General features: G+C 37.7%; 1 protein-coding gene across 1 annotated transcript in view; it reads left to right on the top strand.

Moving 5' to 3' along the window:
• The window catches only part of LOC149804066 (aminoacylase-1-like), a 106,021-nt gene that overhangs the window by 16,709 nt on the left and 61,666 nt on the right, over window positions 1-27,646 (top strand). Inside the window, exons 2-3 of the mRNA XM_089953934.1 lie at window positions 14,463-14,527; window positions 23,053-23,157. Coding sequence (XP_089810060.1) covers window positions 14,463-14,527; window positions 23,053-23,157 — 170 coding nt within the window. The remainder of the gene's footprint in view (window positions 1-14,462; window positions 14,528-23,052; window positions 23,158-27,646) is intronic.

The following is a 27,646-nucleotide window of genomic DNA, read 5'->3' on the forward strand; positions in this document are numbered from 1 at the left end:
TTTCTCTCAACTCCTCAGGCAAGCTCAAAATGTTCTCTTGTAAAGTATCCATAAGTATATACACTGTTTTTGGAATCATTGGGTGGTGGCCAATAGCCTCGTTTAACTTTGTGCCTAATGTAATATCCACTCATAATCAGTCTTCTTGTACTTTGGAACAGAGCATAATTTAAAAACGGACGAATCACTTTGAGTTTGCGTTTCACTTGTATTTTGATCAGTTCTCGGTAAATGCGTTCTCTCAACTCCACAGGCAAAGCACGAATGTTCTCTAGCAAAGTATCCATGAATAGGTCATACTAAATCCTCTTTGGTCTGACACAAGAAATGTACTGTTTGCACAAACATGGTTTTACTTCAGTGTCGAATTTAAATCATTCGGTCACTAATCTACACATTACAATTCGTTCAGAAGTTTCCTCTTTCACTAAGTTGACATTGTGTTCAAGATGTTGGTAATTCGTTAACTCTTCCTCTGGAATTCGATGCAGTACGTTTACAATAATGTAGGTAGAATCATCCATACCAAACCAATCCTTTTTAAAACTAGAGGATCGTTCATCAATGTCTGTCTGATGGAACACTTTCAATTGAATCAGTCCTTGTATAGCCTTCAGGTACCAGTGGTTCAAACACCGGTGACGTAACGGATGCAATTGTTCTTTACGTTTCACTTGTATTTTGACCAGCTCTCTGTAAATGCGTTCTCTCAACTCCACAGGCAAAGCACGAATGTTCTCTTGTAAAGTATCCATGAACAGATGATGGTAAGAAGTACTTCAATGTCTCGGTCCCACTAAGGGTAAGTAATGACAATTCGGTGATCATCGAGCATGTTCAACGTAGGCCGAATCTTGCGGTTCCCAGTGGTGAAGTGACACACCACAACTGAAGCACTTGATTTTATCTCCTTCGCCCAAGTAGAAAAATCCGGATATGGCTAATTCTTCGGGGGTCGGTCCTCCCAGATACTTGGGCCATTTTCCTTTGAACAATTGAAGACGATTTTCAAAGTCGCAGTATTCCAACAAACGCACAGGGAACGAATATTCGTCTTTCACAGGTTCGTTTCGATGAGGGTTGAGTGACATGGGTAGGAGTTTGCTCAGGGCTGGATGACATCCGTAGGGGGGTAGACGTGAAGGTGAACATTCCCCTTTAAAACGAAACCCAGTAAAATGTCCAAGAGGACGAGCGGCATCACTTTCGCATCCCTCAGGTTTGACACGCACAGCATCACTTTCCATGATAGGGGTAGGGACACTAAAGTTCCCATGATGCTTTACGGCATCGCTCAGGTCACAACGTACAGCATCGTACCCATCGCAAGGCTCACAATCGCATTCCACTTCAGAAGCCTCACACTTGAATTGTGCATTTCTAAACAACTTGTTTCGTGCTTCTCTGAAAGTATTCATCTTGTTCGCTCGGTCTTGGTAGTCCCAATGAACTATCGATCTTGCCTAGGGTTCCTTTTTTATATACAGACCAATACCGACGTGACCGTACGGCAGCGTAAAGTGATTGGGAAGTCTCACTCGCTTCTGGTACATGATTTGATAGACTTTTTCCAAGGGCCGACTGATGATGTGGTGAGTGGGTAAACGTACAATCTTGTTCGGTTGGTAAGTGGTCACTTTAAAGTTTCCATCCTCTCCCGATTGCAAGGCTTCTTTCAATACCCCAAAGTTGACCACTCGACTGGTACGATGATTCAGAGTCAGTCCTTTCACTTTGCACGTCGTGTGCACTTCTCCTTGTTTGTCACGGTATTCGTAGCCATAATTTTTGGGACCGCCACTGACGAAACTTAGAATCTTGTCGTCGGGATGCTCGTCTGTCCAGGCTCCTAAACGGTTTCCTTCGATGTCAGGGTGATGTTGAATCGGGTGATGGTTGTAAATGCAACTGTCCGTGTCAAAGTACAGGACGCGTTCCCCTAACAGTTCTAAAGCTTCGTACAATTTTAAGCGAGCATGGGCTGTCACGTAAGCCGCAATGATGACATTTCCAAAAGGGTCGTCTTGTACAAAGTCCAGATCTTCTTCGTAATTGACCAAGATCAAATCCTCTCGAACGACGTCCACGTGTTTCATGTATTTGGTTTTGTCGTGAATCATCTGGAAGTAGTGGGAAGATTCTGTCAAATATTCCGTCTTGAGTAAACACGGTCGTTGTGCCATTTTACCCCACAAGCAATTTAACATCACTTTGGCAAAAGATCGCCTGCCTTCGTTTTTCTCGATGTGGTCTAAAGAGATGCCTTCTTGTTCATAGTATTTCTCTTTGAATTGTATTTGGTCTTCGGGAGTGTGACACCAGGACGGATACCCGCTGGCTTCTTGTTTCAGTTTCAAAAAGGCATCCACGTAGTCAGCGAAAATGCCTTTCTACGTGGGATCACCCTTGTGGTATTGTTGTGTCTTGGGAAAGTGACAAATTTCGTACACTTCTAACAGTTCATATCCCATGTCCAGAGCTTTGAACAATTCTACGCTGACCCAGGTTGCCGTCAAGGCACGTTCTTCCTGGCTGTGATGGCAAGGCTGGACTTGGTTGCACGTTTCGGCACAAGTACGGCACAAGGGAAACATCAGTTTGCCTTGACAATGGTGAGGTAAGACGGGATGGTATAGGTTCGTGGGAGGCAAAACTTTGCACTTGATTAAGCCTTCCTATTGTCGAATGTTTTTCAGGACGATGTGTTCCGTGAACAATTGCGGGTGCCCTACAGGAAAGCGACAATATTTGCACATGTAGGGATACAGCGAACACACGTCCAAGTATTTGATTTCTTCTCCTTTCTCTTCGTCGGCTTGGTACAGCAAACAGGTGGCATTGGTCCTTCCTCCGTACAAACTATCCCTCGGGTTCAGCGGGTCCATGAACTGGTCACTTTCCACGAGGCGTTTAAACTCGGGATCGGTTTTCATACGGTGATCGTACTCGTGTTCCCACATTTCCACCACTTGGTATCCTTCCTGTTCCAACTTTAGGCGGCGCTGACAAGTGTCCTGGTACAAGTCTTCCATGGTTCGTTGCAAAAACTGATTTTTAGTGCTACGATCAGGGTAACAGACGGGACATCCGTGAAATAAGCAACCGTTAAACTCGTACACGATCTTGGGGTTTTCTAAGTCCCAGCCATCGACCGAATACGTTCCGATGGTCTTTTCGCCTCCTCCGTTGTGGGCATGCTGAATCCATTTATCTTCCTTGTCACACAAGTAATGTAACCAACGTAGGCTTCGACCGAGTATTGACGCTTGACATAGTGGATCGTTTGAGGACTGATGACAGCCACGGTGTTTTCAGGCATAAATCATTGGCGGTACACTAAGGAACACGCTTTGGCAATGGTGCAAGCTTCTTTCAAAGGATCGACCCCTCCGTGTTCCATGAACAGTTCTCGAAATTTTCCACAGCAACGCCGTAAAATGTCCACATCGGAACGACAATACTTTAACATTTCTTCCTGAAAGTCGAAAGGGTCGGAGGCGTGAGCCTGGTACCAAGCGTAGAAAGCTTCTCGTTGTTCGGTACGCATGTTGTCGGGGTCGTAATAGTGAGCCTCAGGTAAATGGGGTAGAACGGCGTGTTGATTGGCTTCCGTATTGAAAAAGTGTGGAAAGTACCCTTTAGCCATTTCTGTCATTCCAAACGTTTTAGGCATTCGACTCAAAGGCATGGCCAAATAGCTCATCGAATCTTTAAACTGTACTTGTCCCACTTGCATGAAAATGATTTTGGCTCCGTTCAAAATCACTTTAGGACGTTCGGTGCCTTGTTCCTTATAGTATCTCAAAAGAAACTGTCCATCGTATCCGAAGAAATTGTGAGCCATCACCGTGGCATGACGATGACAATCTCCGTAACATTCGATGTCCTCTTGGCTCCACGTCTTGTTGATGGGATCTAAGACCCATTGGGCAAAATCAGCTAATGTGTTTGGTCCTCGAAAGATTTTTTCACGCCCTCCGGGAATTTTGCTGCAGTGAGGGCAATAACTGAAGATAGGTTCTTGAATGCACTTCTCGCACGCTCGATGAGCCACGCAGAAATTAGGAATGTGAATGCCGGTCTCTTGCATGCATTCAAAATCGAAAAAGATGAAATTGCCTTTCTTCTTGTGACCGTCCTCTTTCTCTGGTGGGGGATGGTATTTTTGCACGTAGCATTGGTGTTCCAAGTCCACGATGTGGTGACAAATGTGACATTTTTTCTTTCCTCGACATACGTGTACCTTGGCATTATTGGTACGTAGGCCTTGTCCACAGGTAGGGCACATTCTCAGCAGTTGACAAGCACATTTCTTCTGTGAACCTTGTGTCTTCAAATGTTGTTGGTAACAGGTAGGGCTGACAAACGTGCGCAGGCAAGTTGAACAAGGCACTGGTTCTTCGCTCAGACAGGGTGGAGAGGCCAAACATCCTGAGCATTTCATTCCACAATGCTTGTGTTGCTCTCGATTGTTATAACCATAATCACATTTCTCACAGTAATAACCGTATCCCAGGAATCCAGTAATACTGGTAATGGTATCGAAATGGTCATCGTGATAATAAACATGAATGTATTTTCCGTCCTTAAAATCTTGGCCTCGAAACAACAGAGACCCACGCATTTCTTGAGGGTGCACTTTCAAGGTGTAGCGTGGAGCTAGGGCATCTTGCAATTTCTGCATCTCAGGAATGCCAGAGGGTGTGTCTTTGGTCAGACCAGCTTGTTGCAACAGGAGTTCTGCTTCGTTTCGTTGTTTGGCTCGGTCCGATTGTCGAATAGTTTTCCAGGCTCTTTTCCATTCTGTCGTGTCATTCTTGTTGGCATAGGTTTGTCCCACCACGATGGCTCGAGCTAAACACATCTGGTCTTGAGGGTTGTTAATTCGGACGAGACTTGTTTTGGTGTTGCGAAGATCGTCCACCAATAACATCTTTTTGCGTCCAGTCCCTTGAGGAGGAGAGACGTGGGCCATTTTCAGTGTGGCTTTACCATCGGTGATGTCAAACTGGTCATTAGATTGTTGTACGTGTTGAATCTTGTCCATGACTTTGGAAGGGGTTAGTTCTGCGTGTCTGCTAAACTCGATCCAAACAGGGGATTTCAAACCGTCGTGATCTATGGATAGTGTCAAGCGATCGTCTTCTTTTTGTTGACATTGTCGCTTGAGTGCAGTGAGCAAAGAATCCCACATCTCGGTGATAAACCCTTCTGCTTTGTCCAATGGTACGTCGGCCTTGAAATCTTTAAACTTCACCGTGTAGGTGTAAGCCCTTGGTTCTAAATTTTCTAGAGGAGCGCTTTTCCGTCTCTCGAATGGAATAGTACTTTTCAGGATTGACTAAGGGTGGTGAACTTGGTTTAGAGGTTTCAAATTCTGGTTCACTCATGTCCTCTTCAAAATCACTGGCATGAATTTGTGCCAAGATTTCAGCCCTGGTACGAGGCGATAGATCACGTTTCTGCCTCTTACTTTCTTCTTCTTTCTTCTCGAATGAATAGGATCGTTTCATCTTGAGTGAAAAACGTCAAATGACTCAAGTTTAAACACCATAGACTAATTTATAGTCATGGCAGACCAGCGTATATAAAAGGGTGTGTGTCTTGTCCTTTCACTATTCATTTCACTCTCAAGCCGAGCACAACAATGGAAGAGACTAACCAAATCGAACGTTTCGTCAGAGCTTTGCAAGGGGTCATTAGAAAATTCTCTTCAGACCAACCCACGGACTACTCTCCTTCCTTTCGAGATAAAAGTCAAGATACTTGCTATATCTGTCAGAAGAAAGGGCATTGGTCTTCAGAGTGTCCAGACCGTCAAAAAAGAAAAAAAACGGGCTAAAAAAGACAAAAGTCAAGATACCTGTTATTATTGTAAAGAAAAAGGACATTGGTCTCCAGATTGCCCAAAAAAGAAACAAGAGGAGTCGGAAGAAAAGAAGGATTCTTCAGAAGAAGAGAGGGATTCTTCAGAGGAAGAAGAGAGGGATTCTTCAGAGGAAGAAGAGGAAGAAAGAAGACAATTCTATTTAAATGAGGCAAAGAAACAGGAGAAGAAAAGAAGAAGGGAAGAAAATGAGGAAAAGACGGTGAAGAAATTTAAAAAACAGAGAGACTAAACAAGGAGAAAGAAGAAGTCAATGAACTTTTAATTAAAGTGTTTTGTTGTAAATTGTGGATTGGATTGGAAAAAATGGAGAAAAAAATAAATGAATGATATAAGGTAAGTGTCTTTGAGTTTTGATTTTAAAATAAGAACGTACACTCACGCACTCATACACAGAAACGTACTATAAGGGTAAAATGAGTGGGGTTTTTTTTTGAGTGATTGGCAAATTGAAATTGTATTTCTTTTCGAGAAATGTGGGTGGCCCTGAAAAGGGCCTTTTTTTCTTTATGGTGTAGGGGTGAGTTTAAGCAATCAACTTTAACTACCTTAAGCCTTTGCCACGGCCAAGGCCTACTTCTGGACTGCGTAATGATGATGATTGGGTTGAAATCACTAAGGGTGGTACGGTAGGCTTAGTCACAGGGTTGACGTGTTTAGCTCGGGAAGGTCGTATTCTCTTCGGTTGTGATAAAGAAGTCTGATACATTTGTTTCAGACTTCTTAACTCCGCTAAAATGTCCAACAGTACCGTGACCGTTTGATTTTCACCCTCTTGTTTCTTTGCTGCTACTTCTTCTTGTTGTTGTTTTTTTCTTACCTCTTCTTCTTGCTGCTGTTGCTGTAGGAGAAAAGCTTGTTCCGCTTCCTTTTGTCGTTGTATAAATTTCTCCAATTCTTCTTTCTGTCTCTGTCTAAAATTCTCCACTTGCGGTAATGAAGAAGGTAACGAAGGTTCCGGAACAAATTCTTGCGAGGAGAGAAAATCCACAAAATCCCAATTCACCTCTTCTGAAAGTAAGTCCGGGTTCCCTTGGGCGGTCTCCCCTGTTGGTGCACCCCAATGGATCGTTTTCTGAGTTTCCGTCATGTTGAATCACTGTCGCATAGATTGACTGCACACAAGCGCTAGCGAATCTATATAGACCACGTGACGTCACAGACTGCTCTCTTCGGATTGGATGCGAGCTGACTGAATTTTGTAACGCGTTTTCGGATTGGTGAATGAACTCAATCCGTTTCAATCCTTCCTGTACCTATAAATAAGCGCAGTTCACTGCATTGATTCACCTGTTCTCGTCGCTTCAAGATGTGGACCACAGTTGAGTCATCCACCCTTGTGTCTTCCATGATGTTTAGGACGGACATGCTCATGTATGTCCGGTCCAAGTGGACTGTTGTTGATAGGACAGATACTAGTCTATGGATGAGGAGAGTTTACATAGAAAGACAAGGATGTCTCAAGAGGGTACTTGTGTATGGACTGGCAGTTAGAAGGAGTTTAAGAAGAAGAAGAAGATGTGACAGATGCCATCTATGTTAATATTAATATTAACATAAACCCAAAGGCCCTTTTCAGGGCCACGCATATTTCTCGAAAAGAGATAGCCTTTCAATTGCCTACCCCTTTTTTAAATTTAAATTTAAATTTAAATTTAAAAAATTTTTATAAAAAAAAAAAATCCCATGTTCAATTCCCCTTGAGGCTAGATTGTCCCACGATTTTTCTCCATGTTAAATTCCCCTTGAGGCTAGATTGTCCCACGATTTTTCTCCATGTTAAATTCCCCTTGAGGCTAGATTGTCCCACGATTTTTCTCCATGTTAAATTTCCATTGAGGCTAGATTGTCCCAGGGGGTCCTGTAATGCTAATTCCCATTGAGGCTAGGGTATCCCACATAACTACTCATGTTCTGCAGTGTGTGTTAAGTATGCACCAGCAGTTGATTGACAAATGAACAATGCTTTATTTTGTTGTAACTAGCGGTGACTAAATATGCAGTCTCAAGCTACCATACATGTGGCAACTATTTTTCCCACGTTTTATATCCCATCTGATTTCCTTATTCTCAGCGTGAAAGGCATTTACCATTGTTTGCTAAATAACATATTTAATATGAATTAGTTGCATGGTATGTCGTTCATACCTTGTTTTAATTTAATGATGGTAATTAACTTTTTTATATACGATACTGTAATGCGAGGTGTTCACTCTGTAGGTTTCTTTGGTTGGTATAGAGATGTTACAGCATTCACAGTGATCATTCTTGGAATTGAAGCTAATTGCTGACAATGTTCTTGTTGTGGTTTATTTGGGGGAGGGATTTCTGATTCTAGTATTCTAGGGTTTAAAAAAAAATTATAAATTGATGCAAATAATGTTTAAACTTAACATTCTCTTTACTGAAGAAAAAATTTCTTTGTAATGTGATAATTATTTCGTCATGACAGTATTCACAGGTGATAAAGTAGAACATGGCTTCTGTGGATTGCATAAGAATTATCTATGTAGTTTTTTTAGGAGAAATTAAATTTGACAGACATAATGTAATAATCAGAAGTTCTCTGCAAAAATCTGGAGATATGAAATAGAGAGGTACGGGTAGACGTTGAATGACCCCAAAAATTTAGCGTTTTTTCTCCCAGCTTGAGAGTTGACAGGTATGACATTCCAACAATCTTCTGACAACATTCAAAAACTGTGAAGAATAAAAGCTACTTGTGTTTCTGAAACACATATGACCCACTACTAGTAACAAGTTCCAGATCTATAGTAAACATTACACAAATGTAACCATCCAGCCATATCAAATCAGTACCATTTTCATTTGGGAGAAAGAAAACATCACATGTCCTTTGATGAAAACTCTATGTCACTATGAACATCCATCATGGACAGTGATGCCCAACCTCAGGTCATGACCCAAAAGAGGGTCACAGGGGGTCGTTATAATGCTAAGAGTCAGTAGGTCTTATTGGTGGCCACTTTAGGGTTGTAGCAAAAATAGGTTGGGAACCACAGGCTAAGGAGGAGTATTGAGATGGCTACCATGGCAACTACATTGATTTCAGGTTGGCACCATTTTCGTCAGGGATTGACTAAACATGGTTACATCTTTTAGTCAAAACCCCATATCAAGGAGGAGTAGTGACAGAGCAGGGCTTCAAGTTGCTAGTAAATTAATTGCAATTTTAAACCAAAGTTCTAATTGACGAGTAAATTTTCCAGAATAATCACTGGCTGACGAGGAAAAAACAAACAAGGCTCAAGCTCATTGATACTGATAGAGGGGCTTGTATACGTTGCTTACAGTTGACATATCAGTCATACATGTACTATAAAAAGTACAAGGGAGAACATTTGTCATGCAACCTATTTAAGAATCTATGCTGATATTTCAAGCTACTTTTCACGTTGTGTAATAAATTTTTTTTGGTACTAGTGTTTAGCTCAGGCAATTAACTTTGTATGCCTATCCAAAGTTTGGTTTGCTATCATACCTTTAAGGAATGCCAGACAGTTTTCTCATGTTAATGCTTGATATGGTCATGATCGTACCTGTTTCATATGAAAGCACCAAGCACTGAATGGAATACTGCCCTCTCACTGGTCGACCAAAATGACTTGTAGTGCCAACTGATAACTTATTTTCATTCATCCGATAAGGGTGCAGTATTCGAGTCAGTCATACCCAAAACATTTTACAGGGATTTTGTTTAGTAAAGTATTTGTATGACTTCTTTAAACATGACTTAAAAATGGCATTCAGGCAGCAAGCTTCTTTACAATCATTGGCTTTTGAAGGCATTAGTTGGGAAAAGGTTTCAGAGTGGATACAAATATAACACAAGATGGATCTAATATTAAAATAACCTCATCTTAGCAATTTGTTAAATAAATGGCTTTAAGAATTTTCATGGTTAAGGTTTAGTGATGGAATGATGTTTTTTACTATATGTTAGTCCACACCAACTCCAGCTGAAAAAACTGACTTCATTAGAGGATGCACAATATTCAGTAAAGAATCACTCACATTAAAAGGAAACAGCAAGAAAATCTCTCCATTCATGTTATTGTCAACCTGTTTTTTCATTATAGGCGACGAAATGTTTGCAAATGACATCTTTATTTTTAAGTTTGTATCCAATCTGTGACCAATTCATTAGACCTGCTTGGAGCCCTGCAAGCCTATCAAGATGGTTGCAGTGGCAGCCATATTGGTGCCCAAGTGATAACATTTTCATTTAGACTCAACTAAACCTGAGGCCGAATCTTTGTGTAAAGTTTCATACCATTCCTTGAATCAGTTTTGTCTGAGTAGTTTACTAATGATTTTATGTTGAATTAGTGTACAAGTGTTAACAAACTTGTGTTGACAGATGGATGAACCATCCCAGAAACTCCTCTGAGGCATGGTCAGTAGAGCTAACAAGGCTGAAAATTGGGAGTTTTATTACATTAACATGGTATCCAGTTCAGATGAATGGTGAAAATTGACAGTTTTTGTATTAAGAGCACTAATTGAATCAAGTATGTACACCACTCTCTTGATAACTCACAAACCCGCTTTTAGCAGTTTCAGGCATGGATACAATTTTTTAAACTAGAAACTACTTCAGAAATTGGCCCTTTTTATTGCATGTGAAGAAAATTGCAATCAAAATTGGCAACTGAAAAGTTCATGAAATTCTCAACTTTTCAGAAGAAGTCATATATTTTGTTAAAATTTGTTTCTAAACAACATAATCACTACACTGTGAATAACAATATTCAGTGAAATTTTGATTGATGAAAATGTGTAGGTGAAAGTTCTCCATCATGGGATGGAATTTCCATCTTCAGAATGCCTGCATGGGTCTATCCTCCAAATCATGCAAATTAATTTTTGAGGGGAGAGGATTGAAGTGGTTGGAGAGCAATTAGAAAAAATCAGTGCTCGTTATACTTAATTTGTAAACTTACGATTTACTGTTGAGCAAGTAATTGGAAATTTTCATGTGGTATTTAATTCACTTGTGGCTTCTCAGTTGTGTTGTGCTGAATCATGAAGTTCTTACTTCACTCCGTATTTAATAATAAATAATTTGTTACATTATCTTGGCCAAGCTGTCAACAAGTACCTGGGTACTCGGGTTCCTGCCTGTTGATAATAACCCAGGTAACAAAGTGGGCAACTGGTACCCATTAAAAATTAAAGAAAACAAGCAACAAAACATTTCTAAGCTCAGATCAAAGACATCAGGAGTGAACGAGATGCAAAATAATAATAATTATTGCAGTTCTAGGCTCATATTGTGTGACTATTTGCTGATGCGCATTTATCCTTTGTTCGATGTCCATCTAATTTCCTTTTTTCTAGCTATAGTAACTGTACATGAAACAGTTCCAAGAAAACAAGATTTTCTTGATTGAAACCACATCATAGATTCATTATGTATTTTGATACGTACATGTATGTAGCAGGCCAATGTAAATTGAAACAAAATGATGCCATATATTTAGAAAAACAGGCTCTATCATGATATGTGACACATGAATGTTACATGACTGAAAAATGTTAGGGGAGTGGGATTTTGTTAAATTTAAAAATATTTTACCTGAGGAAAAGGACAAATTAATAGCACTTGATTGTATTTTGCTGAATCATCAAGTTCTTACTTCACTCTATAAATCAGTGCTCTCTATGGGTATGGAAATCCATTCATTATATTCCAGTGCAATTTAATTCCTACATTTGCCTCATAGGAATAGAGGGCACTGAATTATTTGATTGAGGGACCTCGGCTGTTTCTTTTCCCCCATGAATACCATTTTTCCATTGTGTTCTGTCCCCCCAACTTCATAGAAAGGGTTTTTTTAAAAATAATAAATAATTTGTTACATTATCTTGGCCAAGCTGTCAACAAGTAACTGGGTACTTGGGTACCTGCCTGTTGATGATAACCCAGGTAATAAAGTAGGCAACTGGTACCCATTAAAATTTAAAGAAAACAAACAACAAAACATTTCCAAGTTCAGATCAAAGACATCAGGAGTGAACGAGATGCAAAATAATGATTACAGTTCAAGGCTTAAATTGTGTGACTATTGGCTGATGCGCATTTATCCTTTGTTAGATCTCCATCTTATTTCCTTTTTTCTATCTATAGTAACTGTACACGAAACAGTTCCAAGAAAACAAGATTCTCTTAATTGAAACCACATCAGATTCATTATGTATTTTGATACGTACATGTATGTAGCAGACCAATGTAGATTTTTAAAAAAATGGTACCAGATATTAAGAGAAACAGGCTTTATCAATGTGACACATGAATGTTACATGACTGAAAATGTTAGAAGAGTGGAATTTTGTTAAATTTAAATATATTTTGCCTGAGGAAAAGGACAGATCAATAGCAATTTACAAATTCTGAAAGAAGAATTCAACAGTGATGTAATACAGCATTCATAGTTTGTGGACTTAGGACCATCCAGTGGAAGTTAGACACGTAGATAATTAAAGTGAGTGTAATACATCAATAATTTATAAATTTGTTTTGTGTCTGTACTCTAAATCCACATGGATCTTGATGATTTGTGCCAAGAATTGAAATGACAGATCTAGGTAAGTAGCAAAAAGAAATGGATGTTTTTCATAGTTTTCTGCAATTATGGCAATTAATATATATTGATTGCTCTTTTTATGCTCAGATTACACCTTTTTGTCACTTGTATTAGTAGTTGTTATGCTTATACCTCTCTTTGTGGTTGACATGTATATGAACCTACAATAAATCAGTTCCGCTTTACATTTAATACAGTTTCCCTTTGATTGGATACCCCTGTAACTGATCATTATCGTTGACAAGTACCCAGTAGAAGTTTCCTAAAATTGTGACAGCTTTAATCTTGGCTTGGGAGTCATTGGTCAGGATGATTGGAATTTTGCCCATGCTAAATTGTTAGACAATAACTGCATTTAACCACCCACTAAAATACATTGGCTTAAGGGTATTGCAAGAGATGGCAGATAAACTTAAGAGCAAAGAATCCCATGAGAATATTTTGATTTTTAGTTGGTGTCAAAATCTGTCTTTCATCTTATGTGTGCAGATGTGATAATTTGAATATATACTGTTTGAAGCAAGTTTTGTAAAATGGGGAGGGGGAACAATCTTAATCAATAACGTTTAAATTTGTAATTTATTGAGATTTACTAAATTTCATATTCTAACCCTGTCACAGGCAGCACGATAAATTTAATCCTGCCAAACAGACATGGACCAAACTTTGTGGATGGCTTGCACCTCGAATAAGGAAGAAGCCCACTGATTTTTGGGTCAAGGTCAAGGTCATTGAGACTGAAAGAAGAAAAATGGCTTTTGCATGTCTTTAATTTTAGGTCATGAACCTTGACTGATGTTTGTGGAGGGCTTGCACTTAAAGTATGAAAGAGGTATATTGATTGTGGAATGAAAGGTTATGGTCATTTTGGCTCAGAAAAATGGGTTTTGCAGAAAAACTTATTCTAGACTAAGTTCTTTGACCAAACTTTTGTGGATTTTCTGCAGTTTGAGTAATAAAGCAGTTTATATATTCTGGGGAATAGAGGTCAGAGGTCATGGCCATGATTGGTCGAATATAATGGTTTTTGCACAGTAAGTTTAGTTCAAGCCTTCATACCTTGACCAAAGGGCTAAGTCATTGAACCCATTACTGATTTATCTCCAGAGTCGACCATGTGCAGAAGCCTTTTAAGTAAGGGGTGGACGTGTATGTTGTTCTTGTTAAATATTGTAAGCGTCCACAGAAAAGAAGATAGTACAGTGAAGTTAAGATAGCAAAAGCATCAAAACAAATGATACACCCAGAGACCATTGCTAGTAACAATTAGGTACATTATTTTTCCTGCCAAGTAAGTATATAAATATATGGTATACATATATGGATTTTGTTTCCAGATTTTCAACCAGGGGCCAAGTCCAAGGGGGTTTTGGTGGTTGTGGCAAACATAGACCTAGATTAAGCCAGGCACTGGTTCAATGATGGCTTTAGGTTGAGCAACTCACTAGTTACCCAAGTGACTTGGACGCTAAGTTAGGGGCCTGCGGGGGAGGGGGGATTTTTGTAAAAGTTAACCCTGGAGCCAGTGTATGCTGCATATCTTATGTGTCTGAAAATTCAGTGGTCCACGCTAAGTTTTATTTAAAATTATTAAGGATGAAACTTTTGTTTTTGTGTATTTTGACCGTAAGGTTACTCCGTGGTATTGTTGTTTTGGCTTTACTGCCAGTGTTTCAGCTATATGTGGCGACCAGTATATTTGGTGGAACAAGAACCTGGGAAGAACCACCAGCTACATGCTTTCTCAAATATGCACGTTGGCCCAGCCCAAAACTCGAACCCACATGAATAGAGGTGTGATATCAATGTCTAAAGGCAAATGCATTAACCACTCGGCCACCCTGGATGCCTCTCCATGGCGTTAAAAGTCATATATTGTACATACTTCAGCAGTTTTAGTTGTATCATAAAGGTGTAGAGGAGGTTTGAATGACAAAACTAAAAGAATGAATTTAATTTTTTTTCAGATGGTGCTATTGCGTTTTTGAGCAGAATGGCAGATGGAATAGGTCTCCCAATGAAACAGATAGAGGTGTAGTATGAATATGATATTGAGGATATTAGCTTTAATTAGATATAATTACACATTTTTATTTCATTAGATGTAATTACTAAAGCTGAACCGATGTCACTTTTTGCCAATACCGCATATAGCCGATTATTAAAATTGCCGATACTGATTATGAGACTGATTATTTCATTATTATTTGTTTTATAACAATGACTGGTTCAGAAACATACACCTATTAGTGTAATGCAAACATGTATTTTGCCGTGTGAGTTACAACAAGGTTGTTTATGCGGCAAGTGAATATGAATTTCTGTACAAAAACAAACAGGAACCGGACAAGAAGTATGATGCTATTTATAGAAAACAACGATCATAGAAACATTAAACTTGAAATTTTTAAAACTAACACTGATAAAATTCAAGATAAAAATGAATGAAAATGTATTAAACAAGTATTTTAACTTGGGTTCAGTGATGCAGGTGGCCAGTACTAGATTTCAATAAATGACTAAAAAAGGTTAATAACGATAGCCCAATTATAATTAAAATTAATAATGCACATACTTTAAGACTTAAGTTAGACGTCACTGTACGTTGGCTGCAGCTAATACTGAAAGCCTAGCTGAGGTAGGTTGTATTTAAGCAACAGTAACATTTCTCCCTTCTCGCCAAGTAACTATCCACAACGATCCGAAAAAAATGTGCCCTGCGCCACTATATAGCTGCTCACTCGGAACACTTGAAACTGGTGCAGACAAATAGCATCTAGCTAATTTGGCCAAGATGAGGAACTGAAACCTGTGAGCGTTCCGCCAGGCATATATGTCTTCTCGTGGCAACAGAGGGCTGGCCAGATACATTTCAAGCATCGCGCCAACAGCGTCATTCATGTGGGTTCTTTCGTAGACGGTATGGACAGGTTTGTCATGGGCCACAGAAACACATAAAACAAATCCCAGAGACGTTGATGGTCCAGTGGCATTTGTTTAAGTTTTTCTCTTTTTTTGGGTTGGGGGTTCCTCCTTGTCAGCTGATGCAACTATGATGCATTCTGCTCTAAACCATTCTTTGGATCTGGTCACAAGTAATTCTGCACTGAATAGGCGATGTTTGAATCATGGATCCAAGATGGTGACCAAGACAAGCTTCTTGTTGCTGGAAACGTCAGCAAAGCATGTGTTTAGTGGTGTCAACATATCACGGTACATTGTCTGAATACTTTGACTAGCTTCATGCTCTCGAGCCAGCAACATTCAGAGCATTTTCAGTATAGGAAGAATGACAGAAGCAGCTGGGGTATCCAGTTGTAACATCGCTGGCGCTGGCATGCCAATATTAATGCTGCATAATATTTGTATGTTGGCATTCAGCTGCTTCAGCATGCGACCGCTATTCATTGATTAACAGCATTGCAGGACTGGTTAAAGAACAGATTAACTATAGTGAGTCATAGTTTTGTAGTAGTTGGAAATTTCGCTACCTATCTAATCTGCCTAGCTATCTGCTAATGTGTATGCTGGAAGTTCAACAGCCACATGATGTCTCATTGGCTGGTTGGCTGCTGTGACTGGGATGAGTGCATGAATGGTATTGATAATTTGTTGCGTGCAGACAATTTGTGGTAGTTTACAGCAAGCGTGTTGAAAAGTATTTACTTTTAAGAATATATTGGCTTTCAATTAAACCCCAAATCAAATGTTTATTCCTTAATTTCCATTATTTAATTCTGATTTAAAATTCATGCCATGCCAAGATGAATGTTATGATTGAATTTATATTTGGAAATTTGTTTACATCGGCACCGATTATTTCTGCCGATACCGATTATACCAATTGTTCTAATAATATGCTCGATTATGAGTATGGCCAGTTAATCAGTACAGCTTTAATAATTGCACATTTTTAATTAATTAGATATAATTACACATTTTTTATTAATTAGATATAATTACACATTTTTAATTAGATTTAATTACAATTTTTAATTAATTAGATACAATTACACATTTTTAATTGATTAGATGTAATTACACAGTTTTAATTAGATACAGTTACACATTTTTAATTAATTAGATATAATTACACATTTTTAATTAATTAGATACAATTACACATTTTTATTAATTAGATATAATTACACATTTTTAATTAATTAGATATAATTACACATTTTTTATTAGATATAATTACACATTTTTTATTAATTAGGTATAGTTACACATTTTTTATTTATTAGATATAAATACACATTTTTAACATTTTTTATATCATCTCTGATCCGTTTTTAAAAAAAACAGTCTGTCTGGTCCCATTCTGCAACGACCCATGCAAATTATTTGTTCCATATATTAGTTAGCACATGACTGTTGTAAAGAGTAATCTGATTGATCTAAGTTATAAATTCATCCAATGAATCTTCATGTAATGGAAACTGATGGCAATGGGAAGAAGAAGCATGCTTGCAAAACATGGCATCCCAAGTTGTTGAGAGAGAATATGATACGAAAGGTTTAGATAAAGGTTTAAAATTGTATGGGAATGGCTGGAGCAAAAAGTTGACAGAAATTTTGTTGGTAAGTTTATAAGAAAACTGAACGCATGAGGACTGGCATTTTGTGACCTCTGCAAGAAAGATCTGAATTTGGTAATCACGGTTGGAAGAGTTTGGAACAGCCCTTACAAAAGAAGCTGCATATGGAAAAATCGAAGCACAGAAGGCATCTGGAAAAAGTGCACTTAATTACTATAAGAAAAAAGATTTCTTGCCTGAGAGAACAGATGTAGCCCTCTGTCAGAATATGCGCACTGCATGTCGCCAATAGAAGCACCAGCATGAAAAGGAAAAGGCTGTCACTGAGATGGAAAAAGAAATGATTGCACATTGAGCCAAAAGATGTAATTGGTGACAGAAAGGAAGGCTAAAGAAATTTTTGCCAAAGCCGCAAAAACAGCTTGACTGGCATATCAGCAGGTTGTGTCCATTGGTGGAAAAGACAAGTGAATGTATGCGATTATTTGTATATAGCTGATGTACTTTGGTGTTTATTTTAAAGATTTGTTATGAAAAGAGAGAAGTATAATATATTTGCTGCAAAAATTGACAAGTTATTGTGACTTAATTACGATGTGAACACTAATTTTGTTGTTGTTGTTGTAGGGTTTAATGTCACTTTTCAGCACATGATAGGCTATACATGGCGGCCAGTACTAATGATGAAGGAAGAACCCGGGAAAACCCCGGAAAGAACCACCGACCCACGAGAAGCTACTGGCAGGCTTTCTCACATTCCCACATTGGCTGAATCCGAGACTCGAACCCACACAGAGGTGAGATGGCAGTGATCTGTAATGGGGAGCGCTTTAGACCACTTGGCCACTCAAGGACCCCCCGATGTGAACACTGACAAGCACATGAAAAAGCTTCAGCATAAATAGCATTGGAAAACAAATTTATGTGACTGTAAATATTGTGAAATTATTAAAGTAAAGTTGGATATTTTTTGTAAGTTTATTAGTTTTTTGAATGATTATTTTGCTTTATTTTATGATCATAAGTTGTACCAGGAGCAGTTTTTTATGAGTGTAAAATGTGTTTTTGACCTGGATCACGGATGCTGCCCCTCGAGACCCCACTGGGGTAGGAACCCCAACCCCCCTTAAAATTTGTTCATTTTTTTTTATATGGAAGACCAAAATCTTGTCTGGTAAAGAATGCTTAAAATAATATAATGCCATTTATTTGGTGAGCTTTGTTATTATTGATATTCAGATTCATATTTTAGAGAAGTCTTGAAGTTTGAAAAACGGTTACACACTATGTATGAATGTCTTTCACTTTGCTATAGTCATTCATGCAATGTGTAATTTGCTATGGCTTTTCACACAATGTGTAATTTGCTATGGCTGATAATGTAGTGTGCAATTTGCAATGGGTGTTCATTCAGTGTGTGATTTGCTGTGGCCATTCGTGCAGTGTGTAATTTGCTATGGCTGTTCATGCAGTGTATAATTTGCTGTGGCCATTCATGCAGTGTGTAATTTGCTATGGCTGATAATGTAGTGTGCAATTTGCAGTGGGTGTTCATTCAGTGTGTGATTTGCTATGGCCATTCATGCAGTGTGTAATTTGCTATGGCTGTTCATGCAGTGTATAATTTGCTATGGCCATGCATGCAGTGTAATTTGCTGTGGGTGTTGATACAGTGTGTAATTTGCTATGGCTGTTTATGCAGTGTGTAATTTGCTATGGCTGTTTATGCAGTGTATAATTTGCTGTGGCCATTCATGCAGTGTGTAATTTGCTATGGCCATTCCTGCAGTGTACAATTTGCTATGGCTATTCATACAGTGTGTAATTTGCTTGGCTGTTCATGCAGTTAGTAATTTGCAATTGCCATTCATGCAGTGTACAATTTGCTGTGGCTATTCATGCAGTGTACAATTTGCTATGGCTATTCATGCAGTGTGTAATTTGTTATGGCTATTCATGAAGTGTATGATTTGCTATTGCCATTCATACAGTGTGTAATTTGCTATGGCCATTCATACAGTATGTAATTTGCTATGGCCATTCATGCAGCGTACAATTCACTATGGCTTTTCATGCAATGTACAATTTGCTATGGTTATTCATACAGTGTGTAATTTGCTATGACTGTGCAGTTAGTAATTTGCAATTGCCATTCATGCAGTGTACAATTCACTATGGCTATTCATGCACTGTACAATTTGATATGGCTATTCATACAATGTGTAATTTGCTATGGTTGTTCATGCAGTAATTTGCTATGACCATTTATGCAGTGTATAATTTTCTATGGCCATTCATACAGTATGCAACTTTCTATGGATATTCATGCAGTGTGTAATTTTCTATGTGTGTTCATGCAGTGTGCAGTTTGCTATGGGTGTTCTTGCAATGTATGATTTGTAATGGCTATTCAAGCAGTGTAATTTGCTATGGTTGTTCATGCAGTTAGTAATTTGCTATCGCCATTCACACACTGTGTAATTTGCTATGGCTGTTCACGCAGTGTGTAATTTGCTATGGCTGTTCATGCAGTGTGTAATTTGCTATGGCTGTTCATGCAGTGTGCAGTTTGCTATGGCTATTCATGCAGTGTACAATTTGCTCTGGTCATTCATACAGGCATCAAATTTATCATCATTTCTTGGTATTTATTGACCATCACCACTCCCAGCCACATGAAAAACACTTTGAACCAAGTCATCACAGTCCATCTAAATTAAACTGTGGTGTTGTGTAGTAAATTGTTTGAGGATTTAATGAAAAAACAAAGTGAATGTAGGTGCAATATTTCTTGTTTATTTTTCAAACTCATAGAAGCATAAACATTCCTTAATTGATGGAGACAGATGGTAAAGGGCAGAAACTTCATTATCTGTTCAGTTAAACAATGGGATGATCTCAGCAATTGTTCTAGTTAGCGATTTGTTCACAATCACAATTATATGTAGGTATGGCCAATTTAATTTAATTAAATGTAGATGAATTGATTGTAGGTCTTCAGAATGTGTCATACTTTGTATATGCTAGGTATGTCTGACAGGACAGACTTTTTGACAGGCTATAAAATGCTGAAATCAGACATCGGGATTTTGTTCGTCTTGTTCACAAGGTGTACATTGCATTAGGTGTGAAATGGCCATGTGGCTTTTATAAACAGTACAGTGTAACCTCTAGATGGGACCGGTATTTGGGAACTAGTTCCATGCCTCAACCATGTTTGGGAGTAGACCATTTAGTTTTTTGGGTAGAGAAGGATTCCCAACAAACAGTTGTCATTTTCAAAAAGACATTAGAGATAAATAGTGTATCCCTGCACAAATTGAAATTTATATTGATAACTAAGGATTTTGCTGATGCACACCAAAAGCAAAAGGTAACAAGCATTACATCATCTAATGAAGTGGTGGTCGCATAATGCAGTGTTGTTCACCCAATGTAGTGGTGATTACCTAATGCTTTGATGATCACCTAATGCTTTGATGATCACCTAATGCAGGGATGATCACCCAATGCTGGGATGATTACCTAATGATGGGATGATCACCCAATGCTGGGATGATCACCTAATGCTGGGATGATCACCTAATGCTGGGATGATCACCCAATGCTGGGATGATTACCTAATGCTGGGATGATCACCCAATGCTGGGATGATTACCTAATGCAGGGATGATCACCTAATGCTGGGATGATCACCCAATGCTGGGATGATTACCTAATGCTGGGATGATCACCCAATGCTGGGATGATTACCTAATGCTGAGATGATCACCCAATGCTGGAATGATCACCTAAATCAAAGATGATCGCTGGTGAAATACAATTATTGTTTTGAGTTGATGCTAAGGAATAATAAATATTGAATTAAAAACTGAACTGGATTTGGTTTGACTGTAGCAGATCAGTGAAAATAATGGTCTGGTGTGTTAGTGATGGAAATCCTAATTTCAAGCCTTGCTAATCTCCTGGTATAATGTCCCAAAGCTGTGTAAAAGAAAGGAACTTTTTTATCCTTCCCATCATATCTTGTGAGTATATTTTCAGGCTCCTTATCAAAATTATTTAAATAGATTAATACTTTTACATGTGACAAACCAAAGGAGTGAAATAATTTAGAAGTTTTGACAATAAACTTAACTCATTAACTCCTGGAGGCTTGTGTCATTTTTGCCTGAAATGCAGGTAGGAAGAACATTTTTGGGGCTATTTCTGAATTTCTGGTTAACCTAATCCCAAGTTGTGTTACAAACAGTGGTTTTTTCCTCTGTATTTGGTAGTGCAGCTAGAAAGTCCAGATTATTTGGTATCATTGTAGAGCTACATCTGTCTACCGTTCTGTAATACCACCCACTTTGGTGTATCTTAAATGACCTTGATGCTACAGAGCTCGGAAGTAGGCTACTACCTCCTGATGCATAAACGAGGCACCAGGGGTTAAAGAGTTAACAAGGGTTTGGGAATTTTTTTACAAATTGTCAAAGAATGTCTGCTTTTGTAATTTATGTGCAATGTCGATGCACAAGTGATTAAGTACACAAGGAATATTCAAATTTGGTGACCTCATCAAAATGCACCCATTAAGAAGCCAGGAGCTGTGCTTTTGAATTCAGGCATGGACAGGCATGGACAAGGTGTGTCTCATTTTTTACCCAGCTCTATTAACAATAAGGCAATTTGTATGATTCCCTCTGTCTATACATGAGTGATTCCCTCTGTCTATACATGAGTGATTTCCTCTGTCTATTCATAAGTAATTCCCTCCAACCATTAAATTACAGTGCAGATGTTTTGTGCTACTTGTCATCGTTTCATGGTTTGTTAGTGTATGATATTTCTAAGAGTTTAAATATCTAGTAACTTGCTAGTATGCTGGACTAGTGACTAGAAAGTTGCAGGTTCAAATCCTTTCTAGCTAGGTCAGCCTCTGTGTTGTGTCTCTGCACTAGAAATGTTTCTCTGATTGCCGTAGCATGATATAATCTTTCGTGTCTTAATGTGAGGTTAAACTCTAGTAAAATGAACAATCCTCACTATAGGTATGGTTTACATTAAGCATACAGATTCAGTGATGGGAACATAATATGTTATTGCTGATATATAATTGTCATTTGGCTCGGTGACTGTTGATTATGTTATGAATATACAATAGTTGTCCAATGACAATTACTATATAATTGTTTGTGTAATGTTTATATGGTAGTTGTCCAATAAAAATGTTACCATTGTTATGCGTTTAACAATACGTGTCCAGTAATGGTGACTGTTGCTTGTATCACATTTTTAGCAATTGTCCAAGTTAAATTACTGTTGATTTTAACAGCAGTTATCCAGTAAATGTGACTATTGCTTGTATTGTTGTTAGCAGTAGTTATGAAAAATGACTGTTGCAGTGTTGTTTTTTATAATATTGGTCCAGTAGCAATTGCTGTTGCTTATTTTTTTTACAATAGTTGTCCAGTAAAAATGACTATTGCTTATGTTGTTTTTACAATAGTTGTCCAATAAAAATGACTATTGCTTATGTTGTTTTTACAAGTTGTCCAATAAATGTGGCTATTACTTTTATTTTATTTTATGCAGTAGTTCAATAAAAAATATTTTAAAACAATAATTATCTAATTCAAGTTACTTCTGCTTGTTGTTTTTGCAATAGTTGTCCCATGTAAATCACTGCAAATGTATTTTATAAAACTTCCCTAAACTTGCTTTTCAAATACCTGACTTAGTTGCAGACTTAACATATTGGTTTATGTGGAGCAGATTTTATACCAATAAAGGTTTTTTACACTAGTCTGGCTAAATTAGTAAACCAATCCATATAATTTGGTCCTTACAATGTCCTGTTTTATGATTTTTTTTCTGTAATGTGGTTATGTTGTTGCACTCATAAACAGGACTTAAGTTCCTTTGAGAAGGAAATCAGTTGTTTTGATAAAAAATCTACAAGATTCTAATCTACTCTATCATTTTAGAAAGTAGCTTGATTTCTTGAACAAGTTCTGTGTTCTTTTTTCAGGTCTCTAAAGGCAGAATAATAGTGTTAATGACTTGGGAAGGAACCAATCCATCGCTGCCATCTATACTTTTAAACTCGCATACAGATGTAGTGCCTGTATTCGCAGTAAGTATAATGGAATACTGTCCCAGGGGAATATTGTTATGGAATACTGTCCCAGGGGAATATTGTTATGGAATAATGTCCCAGGGGAAAATGCCTGCATTGTTAAATTTTCACAGCCTGACAGTTTTGAAAATTCTGAATAAGTAATTGTCTGCTACTTTTCATTTAAAAGAAGAGGTTATTGAATTGGACCAGTCCATCCTTTCTCTCATTTTTCTCCATACATTTTCATTTTGACATGATAATTCCCTTAATTATTGCTGTATTTAAACCAGATTCAGTAGGCAGCTTTATTGTGACAAGGTCTTGTCTGAATTTGATTTTCAGTGCTGGACAACCGGTTTGGCAGAATCTGATTTTTGACTTTCAGTACTGGACAACATGGTTAGCAGAGTCTGATTTTAATTTTCAGTACACTTCAGTATGGTTTAGTGGAGTCTGTTTTTTATTTACAGTGCACAACAGTATGATTTAGTGGAGTTAAGTCATTTGTTTGCAGACCCACTCTTCATTTGTACACAGTAATGCTATGAATTGTTATTGTAAATCAACAAAATTTAGTACACAGCTTGATATTGATGACATTTTGAAAGGTTTTGTCTGACATAGTTTCACTGTTTGGCAGAGTTATTGCCCTTGAATTTTGTTGGCTTGGCCCACTTTGATTGCTGTACAGTAACTCCATTATTTATTATTTGGATTTCAACTGAATTATTTTTACATCTTGGTATGAATGGGTCATTGTTCTATATCATTGTTAAATTTTCATTTCGACGCAGTAACTTCTTTGTAATTAAATTTCAGTAAAATTTTGCAGATGGGTTGATATGGATGGGATCTAGGGTGAGTTACTAACCAGCATTAGGCATCATTATTTAGTAGAGTAACACCACTTGGTTTTTAACCCATTCACTTTCATTTTTGCACAGTAACTATTTTGATTATGATTGGAGTTCAACGAAGTTTGGTGTGTAGCTTGATAATGACACTTGCTAAATTTGATTTTTATAGTGTCCTGTGAAATATTCCTTTCATTGAATAGGATGCATTGAAAATCCCTTGAATTTTGGAAAAGTTCGTTTTATCATTAAAAAGTTCTTGATTTTACTGAGGGAATACAAGACATTAAAACGTCATAAAATGCTTCACTTTGTTTGCTCAGATTGTTTGCTTTTTTATTTTTCCTTCAAAATAAAGAATAAATAAATAAATAAAATTCTGTGAAGTTGGGTGGTTCAGATTACAAATGACATGGTTTTCCTAGAAATAATAGCACAGTAGTCCCCCTCTTGAACGGCCCCCCTGACCAGCGGCCACCCACTCCTTACGGCTAGAATCCGTTGGCACCGACGAGTTTGTGTTCAAAAGTACCCCTCGCGAAAGGCCACCCGCCTAACGCGACCAGTGGCCAGCATATTAGTGCAAAATCATAAAATTTACCTCTCACAAGCGGCCGCATTTTATTTGAATATGTATCCAGAACCAGTATTGTATTCATAATGTGTGTTAAGTAATCTGATTTCTGTTTCCCGATGTCAGGTTTTTGTTACTGAAAGAAGTGTTGAGTAAAGTACATTTACCACTGAGGTTAATATCATATCATTTACACCTCACGAGAAGCCAAATTTATTCCATAAAAACCGAGAAAGACTCAAATTTTAATCCATACAAAAGGGTACGTACATGTAATCCAATTAGCCTTATTGCTCTGTTATCATAAGATGTCCAGTTTAGTCATTCTGATAATTGTTAAGAATACAATTATCGAACAGTGGTAACAGTTGAGAAGTGGCAGTATCGATGTACAATACCCAAGTCAGCAGGAAAATGGTTTAATAGCCTTTATGGCTTCCCTTAGTAAGATGTTGAGCTTGTTCACTTTGGTAATCAGTGGCTATTACTACTGACAATAATTGTCAAAATTACGAAAATCTAGCGGCTGCGAGGTCAAATCTGCGTGATGTTAATGGTACACATCGAAGCCGTTTTGGCTTCTCTCACCTAGTTTCAAGAAATGTATAAAAATAATAGGGTACCAGACTGCGACTAACGAATCACGGCAATTTGTTTAGATGCATACAAAATTGTTTTATCAGTATTGTAGTTGGCAACATGAATAACTTACTGCAAAAAGATCAACATGTCATCGAGGAAAATAAAAATTCTCAGTTTAGAGGAGAACATGAAAGTAATTCAACTGACGGGGGGGGGGGGGTGTCGTCGAGGATCCTTGCAGAAAACTAACATCGGGAAGACTCAGATAAACAATATCGTGAAAGATAATGAAACAATTCTGCAGAAGTGGAAAGGTGATATGGACGGAGAAAGGAAGATTGTTTGAGCCAGGAGACGTTTGTATCCTGATTTGAAAGACAAGAAAAAGCAAAAATTTTGTCAGTTGAACTGGGATATGACGACTTTACCGCAAGTAATGGATGGTTGCACAGATTTCAAGTGCGACACAATATCAAGTGTTTTGTCATTAGCGGCTAATCAGCTGATGTTAATAATGAAGTTGTCGAAGATTGGAACAAAAGACTAAACAATATATGCAGGGGATATGACAGCAAGGATATTTTTAATGTGATGAGACTGGTTTGTTTTTTAGACTGTTACCAAAAAAGTGTTGTGATGTGAACTGTAACATAATTATAAAGACAGTTTTAAAACTGTATCAGTGGTTATTCATAGCATTCTTTTGCAAATGATGACAAAGTTTGTTTTACATTATTTCACATCATGCATTTGATTTTTTAATTAAAATATTAAATATTTAAAATTAAATGTACTTGTGACTTTTTTCATATGTATTTACTATTCGCATTTGTCATCCCCCTCTAGAAAGGCCACCCGCATTATAAGGCCACTTCCCTGTTGCATTAGGGGTGGCCTTATAAGAGGGGGACTACTGTATCCTTTTGCTGTGATGGCATACTAATTTAGCCATGTGTTTTAGTGTCTTTTCTATTTTTGTATCTATTAAATAGTGAGATAAACAAAGTAATATATCGTAACTGTTTTATCTTTGGATAAATAAAATTTCTTGAAAACTTTGGAAATCTTTTTAAACATTTTGAAAAGTTTGGAAAGCAACTCTGCAGATGGATGGACCAATTTCTGGTTGCAGCTGATTGAATGTCAGGAAAACCCAATTTGTTTATGTACAGTAACTCTTTTATTAATGGTTTTCAGATAAATGTTGAGTGTAGCATGATATTGATGTAAACTCTGAGTTTAATTCACAATATTGATAACGTAAATTTTTAAAATGTAGCATCTTTTAAAAGAGTTATGGCAACTGATTATCAAACTCATCTACTGCCTTTTTCATGCACTAACTCCTCATTCTTACTTTATTTCAAGCAAATTTGGTATGCAGCTTTATGTCAAAGATATCTTGACTGAGTTTGATTTTCAGCACTTGGCATTATCACTTAGCAGAATTATGGCCCCTGGTAACTGATCAGAGTTATGGCCCCTGGTCACTTAGAGTTATAGACTCTGCCCAATTTCATTTCCACAAAGTAAATCCTTAAATATTATTGTATTTCAAGAAAAGTTTATTTGCTGCTCTGTATTGAATAACATGAGATGGAATTGTTGGTAATTTGCAACAAAATAATGAATAAAAACACATTAAGAAATGTTTAAATGCATTTAAATTATGCAAAGCAATTAGATTTTAAGAATTTAGTTCAAAGTTGTCACCATATTGCCACTGCCACAAGGTCCATGCATTTGTGACCAAACATTCAGTCAGCATTAACAATACTTTTGGGACATGTTTGGGGTGTTCCAAGAACATTTCAACTGATAGAAGATGAGTGTGTGTGTGTGATTTTGATTTTTAATGTAGCTTTAACATTTTGTCACTCATATCGCTACTATGTCTGCAGTGTGACAGTTTATAGTGATGTCTAGCACTGGGGCATCATGCTGTAGACATGTAGCATGATGTCCCACCCAGTCACATTATCATGACACCAGGCTGACCAGTCCTAACACTAACTTCTCAATGCTGAGCGCCAAGCAAGATAGCTGTTGGTACCATTTTTATAAGTCTTTGGTATGACTCGGTCGGGGATCGAACCCACGACCTCCCTCATACAAGGCAGACACTTTAACCACTAGGCCACTGGAGCGGTTGATAGAAGATAAACCTTTGAGCCAATAGTAACAAAGTTATTTTTTGCATTGTTTTCAGTTTTTATTTTTAAATTTACCATTATTGATCAAAATAGGAGGATAGGATCAGCACTATTATGTGCTTACAAAGGCTTTTGATTTGTTATAAGCACTTTTTGGCCATGATCAGGGCTGCTAGGTACTTCAATTTAGGTCAAAAACATAATCGATTACCACCAAATTGTTATCTTTACATATGAAAGATTTACCTGTACAAACAAAAATAATTTTATTTTTATTTTTCTAAATTTTAAAATTGAATTTGAAATCAAAGATTATAGCCCAGAGTAGCTGGTCATTGAGC

The sequence above is a fragment of the Sinohyriopsis cumingii genome, chromosome 3, assembly GCF_028554795.1.
Source record: "Sinohyriopsis cumingii isolate HCF-2022 chromosome 3, ASM2855479v2, whole genome shotgun sequence".
Taxonomy (NCBI): domain Eukaryota; kingdom Metazoa; phylum Mollusca; class Bivalvia; order Unionida; family Unionidae; genus Sinohyriopsis; species Sinohyriopsis cumingii.